Source organism: Aspergillus pseudotamarii, assembly GCF_009193445.1.
Source record: "Aspergillus pseudotamarii strain CBS 117625 unplaced genomic scaffold BDV38scaffold_165, whole genome shotgun sequence".
NCBI classification, from domain to species: domain Eukaryota; kingdom Fungi; phylum Ascomycota; class Eurotiomycetes; order Eurotiales; family Aspergillaceae; genus Aspergillus; species Aspergillus pseudotamarii.
The window spans coordinates 3-10,223 of NW_022475179.1; the positions used below are offsets into that span (position 1 = coordinate 3).

General features: G+C 47.4%; 3 protein-coding genes across 3 annotated transcripts; 2 read left to right on the forward strand and 1 right to left on the reverse strand.

Annotated features, from left to right (window-relative positions):
* The first annotated feature begins 394 nt into the window (after positions 1 to 394).
* On the forward strand, positions 395 to 2,213 carry BDV38DRAFT_52925 (alpha-arrestin). Its single transcript, XM_032063493.1, has 2 exons — positions 395 to 1,026; positions 1,075 to 2,213. The coding sequence occupies exons 1-2, from the start codon at positions 556 to 558 to the stop codon at positions 2,161 to 2,163; spliced, it is 1,560 nt and encodes a 519-aa protein (XP_031906754.1). The 5' UTR covers positions 395 to 555; the 3' UTR covers positions 2,164 to 2,213.
* A 1,096-nt stretch (positions 2,214 to 3,309) lies between these two features.
* BDV38DRAFT_52889 (integral membrane protein TmpA) lies at positions 3,310 to 5,279 on the reverse strand. Its single transcript, XM_032063492.1, has one exon. It carries the CDS (start codon positions 5,083 to 5,085, stop codon positions 3,610 to 3,612), a length of 1,476 nt encoding a protein of 491 aa, XP_031906755.1. The 5' UTR covers positions 5,086 to 5,279; the 3' UTR covers positions 3,310 to 3,609.
* Positions 5,280 to 7,077: 1,798 nt separating this feature from the next.
* Positions 7,078 to 9,525, forward strand: afeA (adenylate-forming enzyme AfeA). The gene is made up of 3 exons (XM_032063494.1): positions 7,078 to 7,419; positions 7,669 to 8,795; positions 8,910 to 9,525. Exons 1-3 carry the CDS (start codon positions 7,168 to 7,170, stop codon positions 9,298 to 9,300), a joined length of 1,770 nt encoding a protein of 589 aa, XP_031906756.1. The 5' UTR covers positions 7,078 to 7,167; the 3' UTR covers positions 9,301 to 9,525.
* The last annotated feature ends 696 nt before the right edge of the window (positions 9,526 to 10,221 follow it).

Here is a 10,221-nt window from a genome sequence, read left to right on the forward strand (position 1 = left end):
AAAAAAAAAAAAAGAAAAGAAAAAGAAAAATTTCAATTTTTGGTAAAAAAGAGAACAATGGTATATATGGAAGAAGTTTGGTACTAACAAGAAAAGCTTGTCCGAGTTCATTCAAAGCCAGCGGTTCGCCCACTTTCTACTTTTTGATTCCCAGAAGAACATTAACATTTTGTTCCCATCCATCATCATCCTTCACTCGGAACCAGGAACCGATTCTGTACTATAAGTCCTAGAACCTCATCATCGATTCACCGTACCTGAGCCTAGCATTCCTCCATATCACCGTCATTCTGGCTTCATAACTTCCAAAAGATTATGTTCTGGGTTGTCTGCCTCACATCTCAACTTATACAACACCGCACTGTATCCTGAAGTCAGACGGACATACTGAAGTATTAGTCGCATACGCGCAATAACTGTTTCCGATTCCATAACAGTCATCTACCTCCCCAAGACCATACTACTCTCTTACTAGAGAAGCCACCCTTAACATCTTCCTCTTTATTTGAATCTATTTGGTCGGCATCGAGTCCCTAGAAGTGGACATCAATCAACATGCCCGGTCGTCTCCTTTCTAGCCTTGTTCGCCCCCACGTGCACCACCACACATCCTTCTCGTCGCATTCCAACTCTTCCTCATCTACCTCCGTTAATGAGATCCCCACCAATACAGTGGCTCACAAAAAGCCCTCCGCAAATGTGTTTGAACGAGCACGCTCTCCAGAGCGCCGCTTGTCTTTCGCGGTCGATCATCTAATCCACCCTCACAGGGATCACAGCAAGGAAAAGCGCCGCAGCCATGGGCGTTCCTCCGGTTCAAAGGAGCGTCTAGGCGATCATGGCGTTAGTGCCACTGCCAAGTTGAATGTTGTCGTGGAATCACCACCGCTTGTCTGCTACGGCAGCCCGGCTAACTCGACTGGTGCACTATTCTCCGGCCGTTTGAAGATCACTGTCTCAGAAGTGGTTGACTCTATTACTCTCGATAAGTTTGACATGAGATTGATGACCAGGATGACAACGAAGAAACCAGTCTCGAGAGAATGCCCGAACTGTGCCTCGAGAACTGAAGAGTTAAACCACTGGAACTTCTTGACCGAGCCGCTTCACTTGAAGCCTGGCGACCACGAATTCCCTTTCAGCTACCTCTTCCCTGGTCATTTACCCGCTTCTTGCAATGGATCCCTGGGAAAGATTGAGTACTACCTCTCTGCCCATGCACAAAACACTACCGGTGAAGAATACAATTTCCAGATGCCTTTGCACATCAAGCGCGCTATCCTACCCGGAAACGACAAATCCTCAATCCGTATTTTCCCTCCAACTAACCTCACGGGCCGCATTGTGCTTCCCTCGGTCGTTCATCCCATCGGTACGTTCCCCGTCCAGATGACTCTGAGCGGAGTCGTGGACAAGGGCGAGGAGACCCAAACCCGCTGGCGCCTGCGCAAGATGATGTGGCGTATCGAAGAGCACCAGAAGATTGTTTCCCCAGCCTGTGGTAAACATGCGCACAAGATTGGCGGTGAGGGAAAGGGCGTTCTTCACCAGGAAACTCGAATCATCGGACATAACGAAGAGAAGGAGGGCTGGAAGACAGACTTCGATACTGCCGGAGGCGAGATTAGCATGCAGTTCGAGGCAAGCATCAACCCCACCTGCAACCCTGTGTGCGATCTTGAGGCCTCCGGTGGACTGGAAGCCAAGCACAACCTCGTTATCGAGTTGATCGTCGCCGAGGAATTCTGTCCTAACCGCAACACCAGGCTCATCACGCCTACAGGCGCAGCACGTGTCCTCCGCATGCAGTTCCACTTGCATGTCACTGAGCGCAGCGGTCTCGGTATTAGCTGGGACGAGGAGATGCCTCCGATGTATGAGGATGTTCCTGCTAGTCCTCCCGGATACACGAAGCCCGACGCCAGCAGTGTCATGGAAGACTACCACGGCTCTCCGCTCCCACTTCCAGAATACGAAGATTTAGAGCGCATGGACTCCCTTCGACTGGACAGCGACTCTACCCACTCTTCGGCTCGCTCAATTCTCTCAACACGCGGACGATCTCGATTTACCACTGATGATCTTACCGCAGAACCTATGACACTCGAAAGCCGCAATCGAGCCCCGTCGGCCGATTCGCGAGCCTCTCGGACATCCGAGTAACTTCTACAACACGAACATGAGTAGACCATTTCAAGCCAGCTCTTTCGCTCTTTTCTTTCCTTCACTGACGACGTTACGATTTCTCACGACCGAATGACCTCAACTTGAACTCAGAGAAACCAATACCAAAATTTCTTTCAACATTACCATGAACAACGGACGCTTAATCAACATTGTTGTTTTGCTTTTCTTAGAGAACATATTTGGGGAAATACCAGGGCTGAAAAAAAAAGTTTTCCTTTTGTATTTTTTTTTTTTGTTTTGTTTGTTTACAGGCTGGACGAAGATATCCTTTTCCATGATACCCGTCATCTGCTGAGGGTTTTTAACTTATTAATCGTTTCTATACTATACAGATGGATACCTGATGGTTTTTCTTACATTTTTAAAGATGATACACATACCCTGTTGGTAACTAATAATGCAATGAACCAATACAATAATCCAAACTTCTTTTCAATCCTACTGGCTTTCCTTACACTATAGATAGACTGGTATATTTAACAAGGTTAAATTAAGCTTGGATGACATTCATGACATGTCCTCAAAACCACCAAAACCGAAACCAGCGATCGCTCACACTAATCAACCCAACCCATCCACGAATCCCTACCCAAGTTGCCATGGACCACCACATCCCAAACATCGGTACTTAATCACCACAATCCTTGGATTGATGTGGCCAAAACATTTCAAGCATATACACATACCAACCATGGCCGTACTACAGACATACACGTAATCAAATGCTACATGTTCCACGTAAGCCGAGGTGGTAGCCGCCGCTTTCGTCATGTCATTGTTTCTAAGTACGAGACATCGGGCCGTTTGCGGCGTCGAAGCCATTTCTGTCAAACTCGGATAAACTTCCTTTGTTTAGTTTCATATTCTTGTTTTTACTACATAGTCTTCACTTGACTAAGGGCATATCATACATCGGTTTTCGGGTGGTTCGGGTTTCTTGTTCCGTGGGTTTGGTTTGGGCTTTTTGCTGAGATATGTTGTTGTATACGTGGATTGATGGTGGGTTGGTTGGTGAGTTGGACTATTTGTTGTTGCATTGATGAAGTGTTTCTTATTTGGGTTTATATGGTGCTTAATTGAAGTGTTGTATTTGTACCATGGTCTAGATGTTGGGTAATTGAGTTGTTCCATCTGTTCGAGGAGTTGTTATGGTGAAGATAGATAGGGTAGAGCCTTGTTAAGGTATTTTTCTGTCTGGAGGTGATAGACCCTGAAAACCTACGAGTCGTGCTTTACTTTCATGATCAGATGTAGAAAAGACGTAGAAATATTCAGTAGATGATCTTGTTACCAGGGGAATCTAACATATGTGAGGCAGAAAAATGCTATGTACAATACAGTTCCAGACTGTGTCAAAACTCGGACGCTTTTACAACATTAGACAAATAAACAGAACAATATAATAACATCAGTGAAAATAAATCATGAATCGAAGATAGGGCCGAAAGCAGGGATGCCCCCTGACTCGAGCTCGTAGACTACTTTCTTCGTCATGAAAGGATTGCTAATCACACATACAGCTTCCGCATCGAATTCCTTGTAGAGCTGTCGAATGATTGGCACCATATCGATACGACCAGACTCCCTGGTGTTGATGATGTATGGGTCGGCATCCATTTTAGAGACCAAGTCGAGTATCCCTTGCCCATAGGTCTTCAGGGGAGTGCGAGCCTGCCATACAACACGAAGATTGGGTCGATTCTCATCGCCCAAGAATGAAAGGCACGGCCCGATGCCGGATCCGGTCGTGACAACAACCACTCTCTTGAATACTCTCATTGCGTATGCGAACCCATAGATGAGGACGCCCCGCTTCCAGAGGTGAGTGGGTTGATCGTTGATACAGGCTGTGGTCCAGTCCCCGGCTTTGGAAACGAGGCTTGAGAATGTTTTGCCCTCGGGGTCTGGGAAGGTTGCAAAGCCATGCCAGTCGCGCAGTGGATGCCTTGCCAGCTGAATGCCCTTGCCAAATGTAGTGGTAGTGTGGTTAAAGTGAAGTCTCACGGCATGGTTTGAGAGGTATTCAGGCTTAACAGGGACCTTGCGCAACAGTAGCCACGGGTGGACAATGGCAGCGACGGTCACCATCAAGAACCAAAACGCTGGAAGTTCAATAAGAAAGCGGCCAAATGATTGATGGGCAGCCTGGCTAAAATCGTTGACGAAGAGCATGAGAAGTGCCACAAAGAGTGCCACCACCAACCATCCAGAGAAACGATGTGTCAATTCGAAGTAGTCATGTTTCTTGAACCGAAACCCAGGATAGGCAACGACGATGATTGCGAGAAGCAAGACCAGAATAATGTAGGCCACGACAACCGGAGCTACGGAGATCGTGGACATTCCGGTCGATGGAGACCAGTACTCCTTCGACATCAAGCCCACGAAGCCCGTATACCAAATAAATGAAGCTACTCCGCACCCGCTATGGACTCCGCCGTAGTGGTAGACTTTTGCTGCAATACGGCGGAGTCTCAAGGGAGCGGATCGGGGGATTGAGCACACAATGAGGAAGATGGCATTTACCACCAAAGGTTGGCGTGCCAGACCACATGCAAGTAAGTTGGCAGCGGTTGCGTTGACCAATGCCAGTAGTTTGCGATCTGCTGTCATAACATAGATAAAGACCGCAACATTGGCACAAAAGACCAATGTAAATAGACGGCGGTAGATGTTGAGGAGGGCAAAGCGAGATGAGGAGAACGGCTTCTTCTTGGGGGCCTGGGCTTCCAGGTCAAAGCTATCAGGGCTCTGTGTCAGAGAACGATCTGCCTTTTCTGAGATAAATTTCGGCATAGTCGTCTCGATGTCCACCAGTGTGCTCCTGGGGCTCGTCGACTCTGACACACATTTGGCCGGCGGAGGGACTGAGATGACACTCTTTTCAGAGAGCGACATGGTTGGGAAGCTCACGTAGAAGACGAGGTGAATGGATGAATGGATGAATGAATCAAAGAAAGAAAGAAACAAGGATGTGAGGTAATAATGGCGGGTACCTGATAGGTGAAGAAGGACAAGGAGTAAGTAAGTAAGTTAGTCAGTCCGTCCGTCCTTTAAGTCAGGTACCAACAAAAACAACAATGCATTCATTCACTCGGTATTGTGAAGCTCAATCATGCAGGGCACATGCGGTCTTTTGAGTTGGCACATGATGACGCTTTCCCCTCTTCCTTTCTCTCTCTCTTTCCTAATGTGTGAACGTACATTAGACAAAGGGACCATCAATTGATAGTCTCGTTCCTTCAATTCTCCTACATCTACCTTTTTTTTTTTTTTTTTTTTACTCAACCCCACCTGATTACCTTTTCATTCACCTTTCACTTTCACTTCATTCTGTGTGCGTGCGGTGGGTATGAATGACGCTATGGTTGGGATCATTGTCCCACTATGACTCGATAATCGAAATGATCTACTACCAATGAGCAACCATAGACGACATCATGACTCTTCAATTTCAGCTACCCCTCGGGCTTTGAACTATCCAAGGGCCAATGATGATATCCCAAGGGCATCTCGCACAGCCCGCCCCCATCGACTATGGTTCCGGACCTAGGGATGTATTAGATGAATAGTCTAGTGCTGGTTCAGCCGACGGGTCTAGATAAGTGGAATCCCCGATCCAATCCGTTCAAGTGGTTTGACTCCATCGGATCAGGGTTCCTTCAATTGATCGGCATACTAGGCATGAACAATGCACTTGCCACATGAGTTCAGATTCTCCACTGACCTAAGGCAGAAGCACGAGACACTAGCTTGATAATCGAGTCGGACAATCGGGATCTAAGAAAGTGGAAAGGCGGGATCTAGAGGAGGATCGCTTGACAGGTCTAGTGATAGACCCAAGCACATGCAAAACGCACGGATTCCTTCCTTTTTCTTTTTCTTTTTCTTTTTTTAATTTTCACTGAACAAATGCGTTAGACCCTACGGTGAGACTTATTGGTCTCGAACTAGTGTAGTCGGAGATAACGTAACGGTCTCGTACCAGGAATTACCAGGGTGCGGACTGCACGATCCACTTCCCTGGCTGCTGGATGGGCGGGGTCCAGCAGTCGTTTACCGCCAATTTACGGCAGACGGATCCATTGAGAATACCATTCATGCATAGATTTCCTGATTTCAGGTCGTGGACGTCAGCCTGGTATGGGTCTTTAGCGAAGGTGGGGGCATGCAACACGGATCGCGCATTGGTATCTGAGCATGAGGAGCATCCCTCGGTTCCAAAGCAGGCTCTGGCTGCATCGACTTAAGACGATAGTGTACTTCGCTAGTCGGGGGTGTTCGCACCGTGGCTCAGCTGCATGGGAAGTGCCGTGAAGACTACGCGATGACAGGACGATAGACCAATGGGGGAAGGACGGCGGAAGACTTGCAAGATCGTGTCGGGCTGAAGCCGCCCAATATGGTGATTAAGTTATGGAGACAGGTGATCAGAGAACCTAGTTCGTCTGCATGGCGGATGCTGTTCGCCTGTTCATTGCTTTTTTCAAGTCGGCCATGAAGAGGACCCACCGGTCGAGATCTGAATTATGGCGTTACGAACGTTCATTCGACAGAAGAGGCGCATAGTGCCAGTGGAGCGGAAAGAAGATCAGCGCCTCGATCTCGACGGAACCTTTAGCTTAGTGAAGTGACGATGTGTCGGGTTTTGCGCCACGCCCTAAGTGAAATTCCAAATCATGGTCATTCTCAGCCCCATCCCCGGAAATTGGAATTCCTCGTCCATGCACCAGGAGGATTTGGGGGATTTTTTTTCCTCCTTTGTTTCCTTTTTTTTCATTTGGTGAAGTCTCCAGCATGACAAAAACATCTGTTCAAGCGCGATATGACCATCCACATATTTATTACCCAGGATGCCCTCTGTCTTTGGGCTTCCTACTTTCGTCAATCCTCACTCTCCGACGAGTCCTTTCTTGATTTCCATGTTTAAACACTGATCATAGTACTCTAAACACCCCCTTCTCTCCCGATTACTAAACCATGGGTCTCTGGGAGTCTTCATTGGCGCCGCCCCAGTTTGGGGACAACCGCTCTTACACCGACTTATTGACCTTTGCTTTCGGTGGCCCTCGCCCATACAATGAACAACGGCCGTTATTCATTGATGCTGACCATCCTTCATGCTCCCTCAATGCTCTCCAATTCCGATTATTAGTGCGAACTCTCATTGCTGGGTTAAAGGCTCATCATGTGCAAAAAGGTGATTGCGTTCTGGTCCACATGGGAAATAGCGTAAGTCATCCGACGTTTCGTAAACAACACCTTCTACACCGAGTCTTTATCCCCACTACAACCGATTCCCTGGAACCTATTTTTTAACTTTTTTGATTTTCTGTCTCTCTCTCTCTTTTTTTTTTTTTTTTTTTTTTTTTTTTTTTTTTTTTTTTTTTTTTTTTTTTTTTTTTTTTTTTTTCCTTCTTTCCCCTCTATTTTAATTTTATCCACTGCCCCTCACGAATACTGATTCACATCGTCCCGTAGATCCTATACCCCGCCCTTTTTTACAGTATTATCGGTGCTGGCGGTGTGTTCATGGGCTCGAATGCCCGCAGTCAGCCCCAAGAATTAGAGCACATCCTTGAACTGGGTAATCCCAAGTTGATCATTACGACGCGCGATGCCCTGCCCACAGTACTCAACGTCTCGGCCGATCGAGGCATGCTTCCTAATCAAGTGTGTTTGGTGGATGAGGCTGCTACCAGCCATGTAGCCCAATTACTGCTGTCGGGCCCTCTGGCCTACGCTGCAGCCATTGCCCCGTATTTACCACACGGTGGAGACAACTATTACCTGAACTTTGCACATCTCCTCGGCTACGGCGAGACCGGCTGGCTCTTTTTCCAGGATGAGGCTATCGCAAAGTCCACGCCGGCAGCGATGTTCTCCACCAGTGGCACAGGAGGATTACCCAAGGCTGCCATACTGTCTCACCACGCTATAATATCACATCACCTTAGCATTTATTACGAGGTGCCTTATGAGGCGAGCCGGCTGATGTCACTGCCCATGTTCCACCTTTTTGGTGCCCTCTGGACACATATCTTTCCTATTCGATATGGAGAGCCACTGTATATCCTGCCTCGCTTTGATATTGCCCAGTATGTGACAGCTGTATATCGGTATCAGATCACAGAGGCATATATGGTACCTGCGATGATTCATGCCTTCAACCGCTGTGCATTCCCCGTCGCAGACTACCTCCAGTCACTACGGTACGTTGGCGTTGCGGGGGCTCCGATTGACGGGGCCTCCATGCAGCAGTTCCAAGAGCTGCTCCATGTCGATGCCAATGCATCCCAGCTTTGGGGCATGACCGAAGTGGGTGTCGTTTTCCAAAACCGTTACGGACAGCCTGGCAATAGCGGAAGTATCGGCCGGCTCGTCCCCGGATATGAGATACGACTGGTGGGACAAGATGGCAACCTAGTGCTTGACGATAATAAGCCAGGGGAGCTGTTTGTGCGAGGTAACGGCCTGCTTACTGGCTACAAAGGACGAGACGACGCCAAGGACGCGCAGGGGTGGTTCCGTACCGGTGATGTGGCGTATGTGAACAACGGGTTGTATTACATTGTTGGCCGAACGAAGGAGTTAATCAAAGTTCGAGGGTACGTTTTTCTCTTTTCCTTTTTTTTTTTTCATTTCTTCATTATGAGCTTGATTTCCCGTTTTTGGGCAACTTCCCCCACAGACACTAGTGGTAGAGGCTAAGAAATTCGCAGGTGGCAAGTGGCCCCAGCAGAATTGGAGGCTGTACTCCTCAAGCATCCTGGCATCCAGGATGCAGCGGTGACGGGTGTTACTTCTAAAGACGGTAGCACCGAAGTGCCCCGAGCATTCGTGGTCCGCGCGAGACAGCCGGCCGGGATGCAGTTGACGACGGAGGAAGTGTACATGTACTGTCGACGACAATTGGCCAGCTACAAGGCACTCGACGGGGGTGTGATCTTCGTGGAGGAGATTCCACGCACAGCGAGCGGGAAAATCCAACGGTTCAAATTAACACAGATGAACACGTACCGCGAGATAGTGTCGTCACTCTTAGCGCGGTTCAAGGGAACTAGTGGCCTCCAGACAGTTGGTCTCTTGCATCAAGGCCGTATCGCCGTTTAGCCAAAAGCGGCAGGCCGAATGAAAGGGTGATTTTTTTTTTGTTGTTTTTTGTTTTTTGTTTCTCCATTCACTCTTGTGGCGTTCGGCAGGCTTGCGGGGTTTGAGGGGGCGTTCATGGTGGATTGGGTGGTTCTGATGCAGCTTATGAACATATCCATTATTTTTTGTTTCTAAATACATTTCCCATGATCATCACAGTTACACAGACACCGCTTGCGGATTCAGTTCTCCATCATCTTCATTAGCGTCAAGTAGTTCCGTACGATCAATTCCCTTCAGGGCAAGGAACTGCATACCAAAACAAGCGAGACGCATTACTCTTTTGTTGGGTTGAATATGAATACTCTTTTTTGGGGTTCCTCAGATGCATGTCGCTGGACCGCCAGTTGTTCTTAGAGTATGTCTATATTTTTCCTTTTTTTTTTTTTTTTTTTTTTTTTCTCTCTCTCCCGAATCTTCTCGAGGCCAACGAGGTTACAACACCAACAAGTAAGCCATCGAACAAAGAACCCTTTCTTCACAACTAAGTTTTCAACGTCTTTTTTTTACCTTCATTTTGACCGCCATTTCTTTGAAGAAAACAATGAGAGGAAAAGAAAAAAGGTTAAACAAAAACGCAGGTCAGCAAAAATAAAACCCCAACCTCCAAGATAAGGTAAGTGGAAAGCGAAACTCAAACGCGACCTAAACCCAAGCCGATCAACCAGACTAAAGTTGACTTTGACTGGCGGGATTTCCCCGGTCTACCCGGATCGAGCTTAGAATTTCGTTTGTACATCAGGTGGCTCAGGTAGTTATGCAGTTGACATTATTCATTTTAATTTTTTAATCTTCAATAGAGAAAAGTAGGTATGTACATGCTGATGTACTTAGTATGTACTTACATAAGGACATACATATATATATACATAATACATACAT

Excerpts from the sequence above, each read along its gene's own strand:
- BDV38DRAFT_52925 (XM_032063493.1), top strand. The coding sequence starts at position 556 with ATGCCCGGTCGTCTCCTTTCTAGCCTTGTTCGCCCCCACGTGCACCAC. Across the intron at positions 1,027-1,074 it reads TGACCAGGATGACAACGAAG|TTAAACCACTGGAACTTCTT; the intron begins AAACCAGTCTCG and ends AGAACTGAAGAG.
- BDV38DRAFT_52889 (XM_032063492.1), bottom strand. The coding sequence starts at position 5,085 with ATGTCGCTCTCTGAAAAGAGTGTCATCTCAGTCCCTCCGCCGGCCAAA.
- afeA (XM_032063494.1), top strand. The coding sequence starts at position 7,168 with ATGGGTCTCTGGGAGTCTTCATTGGCGCCGCCCCAGTTTGGGGACAAC. Across the intron at positions 7,420-7,668 it reads TGGTCCACATGGGAAATAGC|ATCCTATACCCCGCCCTTTT; the intron begins GTAAGTCATCCG and ends ATCGTCCCGTAG. Across the intron at positions 8,796-8,909 it reads GAGTTAATCAAAGTTCGAGG|GTGGCAAGTGGCCCCAGCAG; the intron begins GTACGTTTTTCT and ends AGAAATTCGCAG.